This window comes from Marmota marmota, unplaced genomic scaffold (genome assembly GCF_001458135.2).
Source record: "Marmota marmota marmota unplaced genomic scaffold, marMar, whole genome shotgun sequence".
In the NCBI taxonomy this organism is placed as follows: domain Eukaryota; kingdom Metazoa; phylum Chordata; class Mammalia; order Rodentia; family Sciuridae; genus Marmota; species Marmota marmota.
The window spans coordinates 132157-151133 of NW_025999880.1; the positions used below are offsets into that span (position 1 = coordinate 132157).

Below are 18977 nucleotides of genomic sequence, written 5' to 3' on the forward strand. Positions count from 1 at the left end.
GCTCGGTGTTCGCTTCGATAAGCTCAGGTTCTAAGAAGCACCCAGGCGCTGAACCCTAGCAATCTGTCTGCAAGCCGCAGGCGAATTGCAGCCTGAAATTACCTGATCTATGGTTGAATGAGCTGCGGTCAGTCGAAAACAGGGAAGGTGACGTCAGTTTACCATCATGGTGGCTGCTGGCCTCCTCTGTGGTCTGACCGGTGTGGAGAACCGAGATGGACCGCTTCCTTTCCCCCGTCTCGAACCCAGAATTCAGCCCTGAGTACGGTGCTTGCGCGGCTGGCAGAAACTGCAGCACTGTAACCCTGCGTCTCTATCCCAGCGCGAGCTGCAGACTCTAGCCGCGGGGCGATTTGCTGAATAAGCCGTGTTACCCTCCGTGCGACAAACCTCTCGCGTTTGAGTCCCCGTAGCCGATCCTCATGCGATGGAAATCCTTCCTCCAGGTTCCGGAGCACCCCACTATTGCTGGAAATTCCTAACAAGATATCCTTTAGCCGTCCTGACTTGTCATACTCCCACACAGTGAAGCAGCACACGGGGGTAATGCACTCCCCTCGCCGCCATCTTCCCTTCTATGCCCTGCTTTTTAATCCTAAAAATGCAATTGCAATTATAAAAAGTAACCTTATATGAAATATTACAATCATCACACTGATGTTCTTTTTATCAGTAGGATCAAATGCTGCTAAGAATTAGATTGAGTAACTAAGTAACTAGATAGATTAACTTCCAAGGTGTAAAGGTAGAATATAAGGTTCAATAGCTCAAACACCTCATGAATTTTTAAGGTCTTATGTCATTAAGAAATACTTAAATGCCTTCTATTCCAGGCACAATAATACATTTATGTACAATATTTCAGTTAGTTCTCAGATCTGCCTTGTGAAATAGAAGTTATTCCATGTTACAGATCAAGAGATGTATATAGAGACTAAAGAACTATCCTAAAGTCATGCAGCAAGTAGTAATGTAGCCAGGATTTTGACCTAGTATGTACACAACAGAATTTAAATATGTGTGTGTGTATATAAATCTGTTTCATTTTCTCGAAGTGGCTGCTATTTTTTTGTTGTTTTGCATAGCCCATTTCCAAGGTTGTGAACCAGCTACTATTTTGAATTTATATATGTCTTTAATTATCTGGATACTGTTTTATTATGAAATCATCTTAATCCTCTTATTCTTGTGATGGATATGAGTCCTTAGTTTACTGTTCTTGAGGAGTGGTTTTGTTCTTCTGCTGTTTCAGAGGCTGCTCCACACGGTGGCAGCAGCGGACACCAGTAAATACTAGACTCACTTTGGAAATGAACACTTGAAGGGCATTCTGCCTTAGTTTTCTGAAGAAGCACTTCAAAGGGCATCCTATATACGAAAGCACTAGAGTATATGCAGAATGACTTTGAAATCTCCTAATATGAGAGTAAAATGTTGACCAAGAACTAACAGCTCAGATGGGTGCAGTCGCTCATACTTTGAATCCCAACAACTCAGGAGGCCAAGGCAGAAGTGTCACAAGTTCAAGGCCATCCTGGATAACTTAGCAAGACCCCGTCTTAAAATAAAAAGCACTGGGGATGTGTTTAGTGGTAGTGTGTTTGCCTAGCAAGGCCTGGTTTGATTCCCAGAATTGGGGGAAAAAAGAAAAGAAAATTCTTGGGGTTATGTTGGCCTCCAGTCTTGTTCCAAGTAGTATTGTGCCTTGCTGAAATAATAGAACTTTATTATATTTTTACTTTGTCTTTTTGGGGGAGTATCACACACCTTGTTTTCTGCAGTTGTTTTGCCGTTTATACTTTAGTTAAAGCTGAATTTCAGTGACATACAAGTTGATAGAAAAAGGTGGACTTTGAAGTAATAAATTCTTACTCTATTAAGCTAGGACTTTATGTTCACATTGCTTAATTTTCTTGAGTCTATTTTCTCTTCTGAAAAATGAAGAGTACTCTCTTGGAGAGTTGTTGCGAGTATTACTTGAGCTTTTGCATAAAAATTGCCCATTAATACACCTGTTTTATAAGGTCATAGCTGTTACTATAGTCATTTTAATAGACATTAGGCAAAGGCTAATGTCACTATGATATTAATTTAAAAGGTGCTGATTCCTTTGATAATCTGTACAGATTGATACAGTGAAATCTGTTCTAAGGGAATTAGAGTTATTTTCAATTGTAAATTTTGTTCATTATTTTGAAAGCAAACCTTTATTCCAGATGAGGAAGCACTTTGAAGTTACAGGAAAGTAACCTCCATGATTTCTTCACAATTTCAAAAATTTTAGAAATATTATGTCACAAGTATATGTATATATACAAGAAAAAAATGCACTTTAGATGATAGTGAGTATCCTCTAGTTTTTATTCATACATTAGGATTTTTTTTTTTCTTCCTATGGTTTTTATTTTGCTCTCAAAATCATTTTGGGGGTATTTCTAATTAGCATATTCATGTTAAAATCTCCTCAAGGGACTCCCTGGATGGCCCCACCATACATGCTTTGCTTTTTATTTTTGATCGTAGTTTTCCTGAGGCCCTTTGGCTTACTGCATAGTTCCTTTGATCTTTGTCATCTAGGCCTTCTGTCAGTCTCAAGAGCGGGGAGTATCCCTTTTCTATTGCTTGATTTCTGCAGAAGTGTAAACTGATGATGATAATGATGATTTTGCACTAGATATTTAACCCAGGGACACTTTACCACTGAGCCACATCCTACTCCTTTGTTTTTTATTTATTTCTAAGTTTCTGAGGCTGACCTTGAACTTGTGATTCTTCTTTCTCAGACTCCCAAGCCACTGGGATTAACAAGTGTGCGTCCCCTTGCCTGGCGTGTAAACTAATTAGTAAAAAAGTTGTTTTTATTTGCTGAAGGTTCTTTTGCACAAGCAACATACTCAAAACAGTCTTAACTTAGATCTGGTATAGTATTTTTTTTTAATATATATTTGAGACAGGGTCTCCCTGAGTTGCTTAGGCCCTCATAATGTAGCTAATGTTGGCTTTGAACTTGTGATCCTCCTGCCTCAGCCTCCTGAGCCACTGCCATCTTCTATTAATTAAAAATTTTGCTGAAAAACCATTTTATGAAAACATTTTTCTTCTTAGAAGAAGGTATGTATTTCAACTGTGTGCTATCCAACACATAGAATGCAGCATATGATTGTGATAATAGTTCTCAACCAGGGGTAGTTTTGTTCCCCAGGGGACATTTGAAAATGTCTGGAAACACTTGGTTGTCATAACTGATGGGAGGAAAACTACTGGCATCTTGTGGGTAGAGTCCAGGGATGCTTTAAACATCCTACAGTGCAGAGGATAGTGTGTCCCCACACTCACCCCTACCAGGCCTAACTATCAATAGTGTCTAGATCATAAAACCTTAGAGATTAGATGCTTGAGCATCCCTTGATGTGAATATCCAGAATGCTTCAAAATCTGGAACTTTTTGAGCACTGACATGATGCCACAAGTGGAAAATTTACTTTATGTGATGAATTGCATTCAAGATGTCAGCACTCTGAAACTATTGTTTAAAGTAACCTTTAGGCTGTGTATAAGGTATCTATGAAATAAAATGAATTGTGTGGGGCTAGGGTTGTGGCTCAGTGGTAGAGGGCTTACCTAGCAAGTGTGAGGCACTGGGTTCGATTCTCAGCACCACATATGAATAAATAAAATAAAGGTCCATTGATAACTAAAAAAAATTTTTATAAAAATGAATTGTGTTTTTAGACTTGGGTCCCATCCCTGAGATAGCTTATTACGTGTGTAATATTTTCCAAATATTCCAAAATTTGAAAAAATAAGAAATTTAAAACATTTCCAAATATTTATCTGGTTCCAAACATTCCAGATAAAGGATATTCAGCCTCTGTAGACCTCAGAGCCAGAGTGGCTGCTATGGCTCTGAGGTGAGTTCTGGGTTGGCTGACAGCTAGAAATGTGGCTTTCAGCAAATTATTTAAAATGAGTTTCACTTTTCTCATCTGTAAAATTCTTATTTTACTGGATTATTTTGAAAATGGAAGAATAATTTATTTAAAATTTAAATAATGCCTGACATGTAGCAAATACTTAATAAACTGCAACTATTCTTGAACATATTTAACATACACCATTGGTTGTTATAATTTTTATTTAGGCTTTAGAAATCTTGTGCAGTGGTTTGTTGTTAGTTTAAGATAATACTGAAGAAGTTAAGTCTGTCTAGATTATTTTCTAAGCTCAAGGAAGATTTTTGTCAGAATATATTTGGTATTAATGGGGACTGTGTTAAATTGTCAAAGATAGGTTTAAACTGTGTAGAAAAAAGTAATTATGTCAATTTAGTGCCTTAATGATGGGATTTCTTCAATTTTTAAATATATTTTAATAAATAATAGTAATACAATTAAAATATTATACATTGGTGAAATTAGAAATGCAACTTGTTACTCATACCAAATGTCCATAAAGAAGTTAGGGAACTTGTGGAATTTTAGGCATGTATGAGTGTCATTATGCGGTAGGCACTTGAAAGTAATATAGGTGATTTGCTCAGTCTGTGTCTTGAGTTCCTCAAGTGACTAAAGTTACATTTGGTACTAAAGGAGGAACTGCTGTTAATTTCTGCAGAATTGAAGTGTTGAGTAAGTGGACTCATTGGAGACTGCTTTGATGTCAGGCCCACAGTCTTGAATTTCCCATTACTTGATCTGAGCACTTTTCTGTCTCTGCTTATGGAGAAAGTGAATACTTTTTTGTTGAGAGCCACAGCTGAAGGGGCCCCAGCAAACTTCCAGCTGCCAGCTGATGATTGGTTCAAGGGCCCCAGCAAACCTCTAGCTGCCAACTGATTGGCTCCCCTGAGGTGATGCTCATTGGGCTGTTTCCCCGCCCTTTCAGACCAAGGAGCTGCTCATTGGGGGACTTTTTTTTTTGGCTCCACCCACACGACCCAGCCAATCGCCTCAAGAGCAGGAGGAGTGGGAGAGGTTGAGAGGCTTGTGGGAAGCCGGTTGTGGCAGTTGGGTTCTGAGGGTTTTTCCTGAGGAGCTGTGTGGTGTGGTGTGTGTGTTATAAAAATAAAGTTCATTTCTTTTGACAAGTGGCTCCTGAATTGTGCCCAGCCAGACTGTGGCACTTTTTCCCCCCCTGTTATATAATACACTTTGTGGAAATTGTTTTCTGTGTGTTCTCAACTTTTTTTTCTCTTCTCTTAAAATCATTGTTTTTACCTTATCATATTATTGCCAATTTGGGTTTTGGTTTTTTTAATAATCTCCTATTGCAGGGGGATTGATTTAAATTTACAGAAAAGTTATAAAAACAGTTCAGAAAGTTGTGTTTTTTTTTTTTTTCCCTAGTGGCTGTAGCAAAATAGTTAAAATTCAGGCTCTGGCACCAGACTTGAGTTTGTATACTGGTTCTGCCATTTCTTAGCTGTATGGTTTCCCTAAGCTTTAGTATTCTCATCTGTAAAATGGAGATTAAATATAGTTCTTCTGTCATAGGATTCTTGTGAGCATTAAAGGACAGAGGACTTGGGACTAGGAATGTAGCTCAGTGGTAGAGTGCTCACCTTGCATGTGGAAAGCACTGGGTTCGATCCTCAGCACCATAAAAAAATAAAGGTATTGTGTCCATCTACAACTAAAAAAATATATATTTAAAAAAAAAAAAAGGACATGGGGCCGGGGTTGTGGCTCAGTGGTAGAGTGCTTGCCTAGCATGCGTGAGGCACTAGGTTCCATCCCTGGCACCACATTACAAATAAACAAATAAAGTTATTGTGTCCATCTACAACTAAAAAGAATTTTTAAAAAGTTTATTAAAAAAAGGACAGAGGACTTGCAGAGCTCTAATACTAAACCTACTATAGAGTAAGCTGCAATAATGACAAACATATATTCTCTCTTGTATAGTGATTGTGGTGCTGGATATTAGTGATTTTAAAGATTAGAATTTTAAAAGTTGAGGACAATTTTACAACAAATGAACTTTATATTATTACTTACCATATCATTGCAGAATTATTTTTACAAGGTAAAATATACCTTTGAAGCAGTTCTCATCGGAAATTTCCTAAAAACTGAATCTGTTGTATGTATAGTTTGAGTTGCTTACCAGAAGTTGAAAGTTGATTCTCATTTTCCTTTAAGATGATCTCAAAGCTCTAATTTGGCATGGGAATATTTTACTCAAAAGGGAGATCATAAGTGGTGTGAGAGAGAAGGCTTTGTTTGGTTCATATTGCAGCATGCTTTCATGAACTTTAGAACCTTTGGGCTAAGTAACTAACTCTTTGTTAGGGGAACACTTTTTGTCTGTTGGTATTTATTTGTAGTGTTTTGCCTTTGAGAATATTTGCATTTTGTCAGACTATATCTTAAGCCACATAAAATGAATTTTATTATTTGTTAATCTTGCTTGTTAATAAGTAATCAGACTTTCTTGCCATGAGGTATGTTGGCTCAACTAGGCAATTTTAGCTTTCATTCCAAGGAAGAACATTGGGAAAATGGAATATTATGGAACACAATGTGGTCAACTTGTTTTCAGTTGGTGTTTTTGGACAGTGTTTTGGCTTATAGTATAAGCTTCAAAATTTACTTGTTTATGAGGGGGAGAAATTTTACTGGTACTACACAATCATTGTGTCTATGAGGAGAGAATAATGACTGAAATTCTTAGATTAAGTACATTTTGTCTTGTTTTTTTACATGTCATTTGAGGCCGCTCTGTAAAGGAGATGACAATTTTCTAAACTGTTGCTTAATGGATGAAAATATGTAAACCACATGTTTCTTCATATGGAAACAGTTTTGATCAGTTATCTTATTGCTTTCAATTTTTTTCACTTTATTCAGGTTGTCATTGGCAACCGCCTGCAAAAAAAAAAAAAAATTATAAACTGAACAGAAAAACTGAAGCATAAATTTTTTCAGACTATTGTAACCTTGAAGTTCATTGTTAGAAATCAAAGCCCTCCAAATACTAGTTTAATTAATAGGAGGTCACCATACAGAAAAATGATGTTTCTTGGGTTCTTAGGTTATGAAGGAGAATGAAATTAGAGTGTAGGGTGAAAAGCATTCTAAGGGACAGAGAAATGTGTGAGGTTTCTCATAAAGATGCTTCTGTCTATAATATTCCACTCCAAGTATGTATCTAGACTTTCTCCTAGAATTCTTTTTTAAGGATCATTTTTATTCTAACCATACCCACGGTTCCAGCTTGTTCCTTTAAAAAAAAAAAATGAGGTAAAATTTATGTCCTCAGAATTTCTGCATATGAAATAGATATAGCTTGTAAATCAGATTTTATAGCTGAATAGTAAATTTTGCTATTTTAAGTACTGATAGGATATGATTATCTCTGAAATATACAAAGTAGAAAAGTCTTCATATAAATCTTCATGTCACCTCTCTGGAAATAATTTTTTAAAATTTATTTATTCCAATTTGTTATATATGACAGCAGAATGCATTTCAATTCATATTACACATATAGAGCACAATTTTTTCATGTCTCTGATTGCACACAGAGTCACACCATTCGTGTCTTCATACATGTAATTAAGATAATGATGTCCATCTCATTCCACTGTCTTTCCTACCCCCATGCCCGCTCCCTCCTCTTTGCCTTATCTAAAGTTCCTCCATTCCTCCCATGCTTCCCTACCCATCCCCATTATAGATTAGCATCCTCATATCAGAGTAAACATTTGACATTTGTTTTTTGGGGATTGGCTAATTTCATTTAGCATTATATTCTTCAACTCCATTCATTTACCTGCAATTGCCATGATTTTATTCTCTTTTAATGCTGAGTAATGTTCCATTATGTGTATATACCACATTTTTTTTATCCATTCATCTACTGAAAGGCATCTAGGTTGGTTCCACAATTTAGCTATTGTGAATTGATGTTTTGCTTCTATTATCTTTCTCCCTGTGCTGCTTTTCTCCCTTTCTCTCAGTTGAAGTTCACAGGTCTAGGGACTTATGTAAATACTGGAGACAAGAGTGATTAGTAAGTACTCAGATACTGGAATCAGACATGGACCTTGAGTTTAGGTTCAAGCAATATCTTTTTTTGGCTGCATTGACCTTAAGCAAGTCACTGAGCTTTTAAGCCTGTTTTTTTTATCCAGAGCAGGTGAATTTTAATAGCAAATTTAATGAGGATTTAATGGCATGTAGTAAGTTCCAATAATTTTTTTTAACTATTATAATCTTTTATCCCTTGGGAATATAACTTGATTAGGCATAATGTAAAGTAAGCCAAAATACAAATTGCTTACCTTAACAAAAATTTTAGATGACTCCAGGGGTCCATAAAGAACTATCAAATAGAAGAGCCATCTTCTGGGCATAATGGTGCATGGCTGTAATACCAGCTACTTAAGAGGCTGAGTCAGGAGGGTTGCAAGTTCAATAGCCCCTCCTGGGTAACTTATCAAGACCTTATCTCAAAAATTAAATATTAAAGGGGGAGGCTGTGGCTTAAAAAAAAAAACAAAAAACCCAGTGGTAGAGCCCTCTGGTTCAATCCCTAATAGTACAAACCAATCAACCAACAAAGAAGTCTGTTGATAAGGCAAAAAAAAGATTTGTCTAGGAGTGTGACTTTATGAGTATCTACATATGCTTTTGTGGACATATGTATATATAAAGTTTTTAATACCTATATCTATATTGCATTAGGTCTATGAAGGGAAAGGGTAGGGAATGTTTAGAACTTAACCATAATTAGGAGGCAAGATGAAAAAGAAGGTAGGTTTTGGGGGCTTGATTGTTTTTTTACTACAGTGGGTATATTTCTTTGTAAAACCTGCAAGCCAACTTTTCATAAGTCAGTTCATGTACTGAGAAAGCTCATTTAAGAAACCCTATTTATAAATTTGTTTTTAAAGCAAATCTTTGTTTCCCAACCCCCTTTCTGTGTTAGAAACTAACTTTTCTAACATTGTAGCAATGTTTCCTAAGAAATGCCAGTTGTCTTGGGAGGATACATTGCATATGGTTATCTTAACAATTCAAAATCAAAGTGCTGTATCAAGTGAAAGGGCATAACTTTGTTTTAATATTTCAGGGAAATTAAGGCAGTTACTATAAGGGTTGAATGTGTTGTTCTGTGATTTTTTTTTTTTTTTTTTTTTTACTAAATCCCATGCTTATGATATTATATTATTGTCTGGAGAAGTAAACTTTAATTTCAATCTGTAATTTTAAAAGTTTATTTTTTAAAAGCAAACAATATGTGTTCAAAGTACAAAATTCCAAAGACGCATAGTTTAAGCATCAACAAATGATGGTCCTTGCCACCTAGTTGCTCTCTTAAAGACAGTCCTTTTCTTTATCTCAGATTCAGTGTGACTGCTTATTTCAGGTTTCCATTAGAGTGGAGGAGGCAGTTCACGGACTAGGAGGACTTGAAGCACTTCCTCATGGCCTGTCTTAGGACATTTCTGGAAACATAACTGTCTGGATGTGAAGATTAGGAGATAAGAGTCGAGAGCTAGAATGGAAAGAACCTCTAGGAATTTTAGAGGAGCAGAGGTTTGGCACAGGGCAGGAGGGCATCCCCTCTAGCCTGTCACTGACACAGGCAGTGACTGACACTGATTACTGTTTTCTTCGTCATCTTTGCTCAGCAGCTTAATCTTTTGATCTGATCTTTCTATATCTTCAAGTAGGACTGACTTTTCTCTCTCTTGTTTTAATATGACGATAAGTGAAGTCGCCTATTCATTTATTTATTTATTTATTTTTTGAGAGAGAGAATTTCTTTTTCTTTTTTTTTTTTTTTAATTTTTTATTGTGGGTTGTTCAAAACATTACAAATTTCTTGANGGGCCGCACGCATGCCAGGCGAGCGCGCTACCGCTTGAGCCACATCCCCAGCCCGAAGTCGCCTATTTAAACAACCAGAACTTATACTTCATTAGCTTCATTATATACTCAAGTTTAATTTCCAGTTGCCTATGATGATAACAGAGGAATTTTAATTGCTCATTCTGTTTAGCATCCTTCTGTTCTATTCCTGTTCTTTTTAGAAATTCCAATTCTTGCCTTTTCTTCTTCTTTGTTTTCTATTATAGGGCCTTTTTATTTAGCTTAAAAGAAAAAAAAAACAGAAAAGAATTTCACTAGCAGAAATGGTAATTGTAGTAGGAGGCTTATTTTAGACAACTGGAAATCAAGATTGGGCATGTATTGGCAGCAGTAGATCAGAATAGGCATTTGATCTTCCAATATGACATTCTGATTTTTTATACTAAAATAAGATTAATCGAGTTAATTAAGCATGAGAAATAAAATATCTTTTCCTGCTCATGAAATACACAGAGGGGATTGTTTCAGTCTTCTTATGCCTTTTAGTTTTCACATAATCTTTTGCTAAGTGGGTCTGAGATTTTTATCTTGGAATCTTTGTTCTAACCACCATATTACAGTTCGAGATTATTCTATTTATGCCGTCATTATCTTTTACATAATAATGGATAGTATCTCTTTATTTAACTTTAAGGCAAAATCATATAGTAGAATAATCTTCAGGCTATGCATATAATGTAGATATTAAAACCAGTAGCTAAATTATAGCCACTACGTTTTTTGAAGCTAATGAAGTATAAGTTCTGGTTATTTCAAAACTCCATTTCTCAAGTTTTTTTTTAAATTTTGTTTTCCCTCTTTGGTACAAGGGATTGAACTCAAGGGCACTCAACCACTGAGCAGCCACATCCCCAGCCCTTTTTTATATTTTAGAGACCAGGATCTCACTAATTTGCTGAAGCTGGCTTTGAACTCTCGATCCTCCTGCCTCAGCCTCCCAAGTTGCTGGGATTACAGGCGTGTTCCACTGCGCCTGGCTGGGTTGACATTTTTTGAGAATAATTTCTCTCTCTCTCTCTCTCTCTCTCTCTCTCTCTATATATATATATANTTATGTGGTGCTGAGGATCAAACCTAGTGCCTCACACATGCTAGGCAAGCACTCTACCACTGAGCCACAACCCCAGCCCTGTTGTGTCATTATACTTGAGCAGATTTATATCCAGCTTCACCTTGTTAATCTTTAGTAATACTGGATTCTTACTACAAAACATTTTAAAATTCGCTTATTCATGGCTGTAGGATAATATTTTTGTGAGATTTTGAGTTTTTTTAAAATTTTTAATAACTAGATATTCGTTGATTATAGATTTTTTTAGTTATATTAGAAATAATCTAATTTTGATAGAGTGTTGACTTCATCTTGTAACTACATAATTCACAAATTTGAGTTCAGATGAAGGTGTATTTTCTTACCTAGGATAGCAATTTTTAATTTACTGTACTCTCTGAAACAAGGATATATTTGGAATACTGTTCATTGAGTCTACAGTTTCATTGATTATAATATGCATGATTATTTTTTGTATTACTAGAAAAGAAAAGTGTTTTCTTTCTTTTGTTTTTCTCTTGTGTTACTAGAGATTGAACCCATGGCCTCACATATGCTAGGCAAGCTCTCTACCATTGAGCTAAATCTCCACCCTGAAAAGTTTTCTCTTAAACTGCCAGGCCATTGATTGTAAAATGCATACCAATTTCAGAGATCTTAATGTGAAAAACTATAACTTATACTTGATGAACTATGGAAGTATAACCATCTTAAATTCGTATAAGACTATCTAAAGCACTTCTACATATGTCATTTGATTTTTTTATTCTCAAACTTAATTAACCTGTGAGATGGATTCAGTTTTCCTTAGTTTTCAGACAAGGAAACCGAATCTTCAGAGTTATATATTCTATTAGCAGCTGGTCTCAAGTCCACCTTTTCCTACTACAAGACCTGTACTATGATCAACACTATCACCTCCCCATTATGCATACACACCTATAAAATAATTTGGTCTGAGCCAAGTGCAGTGGTGCATGTCTGTAATCCTAGTGACTTGGGAGGCTAAAGTAGGGAGATCATTAGTTTTCAAAGCCAGTGTTAGCAATTTAGCAAGACCTTAAGTAACTTGGTGAGACCCTCTCAAAATAAAAATAAAAAGAGTGTTGAGGTTGTGGCTCAGCAGTAGAGCGCTCGCCTAGTTCGTGGGAGGCTCTGGGTTCGATCCTTAGCACCATATAGAAATAAACAAATAAAACAGGGGTATTGTGTCCAACTACAACTAAAAAATAAATATATTTAGAAAAAAGGAGGAGCTAGGGATGTGGCTTGGTGACAAAGCACCCTGAGTTCAATCCCCAATACCAAAAAAAAAACTGACCTAGATTTTCCCATTATTTGATATATATATTTCTTATTTAGACTTCATTTTTATGGCTGTTAGTATGTCTTTATAATTTGAGTACTATTAGAATAGTTAATGTACATTTTTATAATAAAAAATGTGGACTCTGCTAATAGATATAATTCTGGATTGCCTTGACCACTAGGAAGCTATATATATATTATTACTGGTGTCTTATATGTTTTAAAAATATATATTAAAAATATATTTAAAAATATGTGTATTTGCCTGACTAGATAAAATGTCCAGGAATGGTTATGAGTTGAGATCTACAAAGTGATCCAGCAAAGGTTGAATAAATGTTGGATATCATTGTGCTGTTCTGGGTGCATCAAGGTCATATCTGTTTGTTTCCCAGGTGGTGGCTAATGCTGTGGCAGCATTATCTGAAATCAGTGAGTCTCACCCAAACAGCAACTTACTTGATCTGAATCCTCAGAACATTAATAAGCTGCTGACAGCTCTAAATGAGTGCACAGAATGGGGCCAGATTTTCATCCTGGACTGCCTGTCTAATTACAACCCTAAAGATGATCGGGAAGCTCAGAGGTCAGTCTGTTTTCCTGGATAATAGCTAAGAGTCTTGCCAGATTCAATAAGTTATAGTTTCTACTGTTAGAATCATAGTCTTTATGATTGAGGAAATTGAGGGACATGTGGGGTAGACATTGTTATCCCCAAAACATTTTCTCACTGAATTCAGGAACATTCTAGGTTGTGGAGTAAACCATGCCAAAAATAACACTTTCTAAGAAATGTATGCTTTTCATTTCTTATTTGAGTAGTACCTTTGCTAAACCTCCCTCGTCATTGTCTCCCATGTCTTAGTTCCTAGCCATTTGGCAAATAAAAGGTTATTGAATGTCTGCAGTGATAACACTTTTCATTCTGATACATAGTAAGTGACTTCATACTATAGTTATTTAACTGAACTATACCTATAATTTAGTACTAGAAAAAGCATGTTAAAGTCAGCAAAATATATGCTGCCTCCCATTACCTATAGAAATCATATCAGTTGAATTTGGAGATTTTGGAAATCACATCTTGATCTTTTTAGCCCTTTATTTCCTTAGTGTTACAGATTTTCCTTTACTGTTAGAAATGACTACTGAATTCATCTACACATCCATATTTTTTATTTATCACCAATTTTTATTGAGCATTTTGTGTGTGTAGGCAGTGTACTAGGCAGATACTTCTGAAGAAACACTGGCTCTTCATTAAAGTTGACATTTTAATTATGTTAAATAAGAACCTTCCTTGCTTGGCTGAAACTGATTTCCAAGCTATTAGAATGTAAACGCTCTTCAGTTCCCCAGGAAATTATTCCCTGTGGACTTAACTAACACCTCCAATAGTTTTCTTCCATCATTGAAAGTACAAAATGTGGAAAGAACTTTACTTAGAATATTATTTTTTGTTGGTTATTGACATTAACACTCATCCATGCATTCACTCAGCAAATATTCAGCCCATGCTGTATGATAGGTACTCTGTAGGCTCCAAGGATACAGCAGGATCTCATGGAGGATTTATTCTGAGGGATGGGTGTAGGAGTGTGTATAATATGCATAATACGATACAATATGTAATATGTCAGATGGTGATAGGTGCTAGCAAGTAAAACAAAGAAAGGAAAAGATTAAGAAATGCTAGGCATTTGGAGGTGAGGGATTGTAGTTTTTAAGAAGAGTAGTCAGAGAAGGCTTACTGAGAAGGTGATATGTGTATGAAAACCAGGAGGAGGTGAGTAATCAGCCAAGTAGGTATAGGAGAGAATAACATAGCCTGCATATCTTGTATCCTTAATATAGATAGTTCTGGACAATATAACTTTCCTTAGCTTACTATGAAAAATAGGTTAGTTTCTGAGAACAGTGCATAGATAATTAAATATCCAATATTTCATGAGGCATCTATGCATAGGTGGCAGGGACTAGGAGAAGGGGAAGAAGTTGGGAGAATATTACAATGATGTTCTGATATTAAAAAAAAAAAAAAATCAGAACTTTTCTTATTATCCTGAGGCATGAGTTGGGTAGTTTTTCTTGCCAGCTCACTCCTCTCCTCTATCTTACATTGAAACCTTAAATCACAAGTGGGTTGTTGTCTCTTACTACGAAATAACTCTCAGAATGCTTAATTTGACTTCTTATAGGTTGAGTAGAAATGGGCTGTGAGGCAGGGAGCCCTAACATAATATGGGGAGACAAAAAGAGGACTATAAAACCAGAAGGTAAATGGCATGAGCTCAAGTGTTTGGGGTATCACTAATTTCCTTCCAGTTTGAACATTCCCTGTTGCTGGTTTCCTGATGTCTTCTGATATCCCTGCTCTGCCTGTAGTTTTCTGGGAATGAAGCTTCTGCAGTGTTGGACCCCCATTTGACTAAGCATGGAGATTTGACTTTTCTAACTGATTCTTTAATTTCTTGATACCTGGGCCATGGGATTCTGAGCATTACCTCATAAAATGGATTGAGCAAAGAAATTACAACCTAAGGTATTAATTTTCCTTTTCTGCCCTCAGCATCTGCGAGCGGGTAACTCCCCGGCTGTCCCATGCCAACTCGGCCGTGGTGCTTTCAGCGGTGAAAGTCCTAATGAAGTTTCTAGAGTTGTTACCCAAGGATTCTGACTACTATAATATGCTGCTGAAGAAGTTAGCTCCTCCCCTTGTCACTTTGCTATCTGGGGAGCCAGAAGTGCAATATGTTGCCCTGAGGAACATCAACCTAATTGTCCAAAAAAGGTTGGAAATAGTGAATTGGTGATTAAAGTGTTTGTAATTTTGAAATAAGTTTAATATCAATATTTGATAGGTCATTGTTAATCTTTTTTTAAATATGTGAAAACAAAAATGTTATATAGCAGAACAACAGGGTTTGATTTCCAGCATTGCAAAGAAAAAGTAGAGGAAGTTTTTAAGTTTTTTTTTTTCTGGGTGATGGAATGGGAAGAGGTACAGATTTAATACAGACTCAGAAGGATAGATCAATAAATATGTGCCTTTACCTCCCCTTTTTGTGTTTATGTGTTCCACAGGCCTGAAATCTTAAAGCAGGAAATAAAAGTCTTCTTTGTAAAGTACAATGATCCCATCTATGTTAAACTAGAGAAACTGGACATTATGATTCGTCTGGCATCCCAAGCCAACATTGCTCAGGTCAGACTTTAAGTAGTCTCAAATGTATGATGACTTAGACCTTAAGGTCTGGCCTTCAGAAGAAGTGAGGTTGCTATTTTAGAATCCTTATTTATTACCCACTTCCTCAATATTTGACAGGTTCTGGCAGAACTGAAAGAATATGCCACTGAGGTAGATGTGGACTTTGTTCGAAAAGCTGTGCGGGCCATTGGACGATGTGCCATTAAGGTGGAGGTATGTGTCCAATGGAAGTTGAAATCACAAATTTTGTGTTTCTGAGTGTTTTCATTCCTCTCTTTAAAACATATATTTTAACAATTATTATTATTTTTTTAGTTGTACATGGACACAATACCTTTTATTATTTATTTTTATGTGATATACTGAGGATCAAACCCAGTGCCTCATGTGTGCTAGGCAAGTGCTCTAACCCAGCCCCTCTTTGAAATATATTTTTAAAGTTTATCAAAATAATAAAGCACATAGTTAGTAGATTAAAGGTTTGTTTCTTTTTCTTTTCAGTACTAGGGACTGAAATCAGGGGTGCTTTGCTAATGAATACTCTGCAACTTAGCAAGACTCTTTCTCAAAATAAAAAATAAAAAGTGTTAGGGATGTAGCTCAGTTGTAAAGCCCCTGGGTTTAATCCCCAAATCATCAGTACCCCAGAAAGAAATAAACAAAAAAAAACTCAACATGAATTTTTTTATTAATTTTATTATTTTTATATTTTGATAGTAGGGATTGAACTCAGGCGTGCTTAACCACTGAGCCACATCCCCAGCCCTTTTTATATTTAATTTAGAGATAGGGTCTCACTGAATTGTTTAGAGCCTTGCTAAGTTGCTGAGGCTAGCCTCCCGAGATGCTAGGATTACAAGTGTGTGCCACCACAGGAAATAACAGTCGTCTTTTATTTTTTTTATTTTGAGAAAGGGTCTCCCTGAGTTACCAACTTTGTGCTCGAACTTGCTGTATTCCTGCCTCAGCTTCCTGAATTGCTGGGATTACAGGTGTGCTGCCGTCTACCTAGCATTTTTATTACATTTTTGCTTGGGGTAAATTATTATAGGACTTTTAGAAGATTTTATTAAGGAAATATTCTGTTTCTCTTATCTCCTTGATGTCCCTCCCCACTCAAGGGTGAGAGGTACTATTTTATTTTAATGCAGCAGATATCATCCAACTAGAATGAAGGCTCTTTTTTTTTTTTTTTTTTTTTTTTTGTTATTGAGGATTAAACCCCAGGGGCACTTTACCACAGAGGTATATCCCTAGTCCATTTTTTTTTGAACCGAGGTCTAAGTTGCCTAGGCTGGCAACTTGTAATCTTTCTGCCTCAACCTCCCAGCCTGCTGGGATTATAGTTGTGTACTACCATGTCTAGCAGGATTAGGTTCTTTTAAAAAATATTGTTATGCTGGGTGCCGTGGCACATGACTGTAATCCCAGCTACTTTGGAGGCTGGGGCAAGAGGATCATAAGTTCGAAGTCAGCCTGGGCAAATTTAGGGAGATTCCATCTCAAAAATATAAAGGTCTGAGGATGTGACTAAATGGAAGAGCACTCCTGGGTTCAAGTCCCAGTATCTCAAATACAAGCAAAAAATATGTCACAATAAAATTGACATTCCCCAAAACTAAAAATAATTCTTAATCTTATTGAATGACCAGCTCATATTTAATTTCCCCTAATTAGCATCAGACTATCTTTTATATTTGGCTTGTTCAAATCAAAATCTAAGCAAGGTCCACACCTTACATTGGGTTAATATGTCTTTTAAGTCTTTTATTTACTTACTTTGGTGTCCCTTATGAGGAATTATTACTTATTGAAGGCTCACAGAATTTCCCAGAGGCTGAATTTGGTTTGTTATACATTAGTGATTTTATTGATCTCATTTCTCTAGCCCCTTAAAATATTTAAATCTAGAGGCTTGGTAAAATTCATGTTGAGTTTTTTTGTTTGTTTCTTTTTGGGATACCAAGGGATTTGGGGATTGAACCCAGGGGCTTTACCACTGAGCTACATCCCCAACCCTTTATATTTTTTATTTTGAGAAAGGTCTTGCTAAGTTGCTTAGGGCCTCACTGAGTTGCTGAGGATGGCCTCAAACTTGTGGTACTTCTGTTTTAGCCTCCTGATTTCCTGGGATTACAGGTGTGTGCCTAGACATGTTAAGGGTTTTTGACAAGAACACTTCTTAGGCAATGCTGTATACTTCTTTTGGTGTCTCATTAGGAATCACGTTGTGGGTGATCCATAAAACGTTTGTAACGTTTGATAGATTGGTCTTTAATTTTTAGGATATGTGTTGAAATTGTTTTCTTTCTTTCTTTCTTTTTTAATGGTGCTGGGGATTGAACCCAGGGCCTTGTGCATGCAAGACAAGCATTCTACCAATTGAGCTATATCCCCAGCCCTGACACTGTTTTCTTTAAACCTATCACTTAGCCAGGCACATAGTAGTGCATGCCTGTAATCCCAGCAGCTCAGGAGGCTGAGACAGGAGGATTACGAGTTCAAACCTGGCCTCAGCAATTTAGCGAGACTCTAAGCAACTCAGTGAGACCCTGTCTCTAATAAAATATTAAAAGGGCTGGGGATATGGCTCAGTGGAAAAGCACCTCTGGGTTTAATCCCTGGCACCAATTTAAAAATAAATAAATAAATAAAATTTGGTGTGTATCTAGAACTTCTGATGTAGATAAACGTTTTATAGTTCAGTCTCTACAGTAGTTTGCTGAAATTAAGTGCCTGATCATTAAATCAATGCATCTGTATGTTTCAAATCTTGTTATGTTGATGTAGTATTATTAGATAGATCATCTGACTTCTCATTTTTTATGTTCCTTTTTCTAGCAATCTGCTGAGCGATGCGTAAGCACATTGCTTGATCTAATCCAGACCAAAGTAAACTATGTGGTTCAAGAGGCGATTGTTGTCATCAGGGACATCTTCCGCAAATATCCCAACAAGTATGTCCAAATTCTTCTAACCTTCTTCCTTAAATCATTTAGGAAATGTTTAAGGCACTGGGAAGTTGGCTAGCCCGAAAAACCTGGTGTACCCCAAAGTGTCCTGGGTGTGGAGTGTTGCCCCTCCCCCAGCAACACAGGAAAATTCTCTTTTTAATGTAACTTACCACACTAGGATACTTTATTAAAAATTGTAAATATAAAAAAAATGGTTAGTACAGGGACTGAAACCTGAGTTTCACTCTGCTTTACTATGTTTAGAAGAAATGATGCCCTACCTTAACACACAGTGTCTTTGGCATAGATTAAAGTTAGCATATCAGAATCACTAAGTAGGAAAACTGTATGTTGTTTGGGCATGCCCTTAGTTTAATCCCGTTACCCAGCCATAATTATGATTGTGTACTTTTTCCTCAGAAATGTCTCAGTTTGAGTGATAAAAACTTTTGGTCACCCTACCATAAAAGCGAGGAAGGTAATAGCTATACTCTTCATCTTACATGGTACCTATTACTTCATGGGAAATTATAGAGCATATAATAGTAAATTACCAGTTTCAGACCTTTTCTGAAATG

General features: G+C 36.3%; 1 protein-coding gene across 5 annotated transcripts in view; it reads left to right on the forward strand.

Moving 5' to 3' along the window:
* The window catches only part of Ap2b1 (adaptor related protein complex 2 subunit beta 1), a 119659-nt gene that overhangs the window by 33839 nt on the left and 66843 nt on the right, over window positions 1-18977 (forward strand). For all 5 annotated transcript variants that reach the window (XM_015495305.2, XM_015495303.2, XM_015495308.2 and 2 more), the window contains exons 6-10: window positions 12633-12823; window positions 14807-15028; window positions 15322-15442; window positions 15563-15658; window positions 18287-18402. In XM_015495305.2, the coding sequence (XP_015350791.1) occupies window positions 12633-12823; window positions 14807-15028; window positions 15322-15442; window positions 15563-15658; window positions 18287-18402 (746 nt within the window). The remainder of the gene's footprint in view (window positions 1-12632; window positions 12824-14806; window positions 15029-15321; window positions 15443-15562; window positions 15659-18286; window positions 18403-18977) is intronic.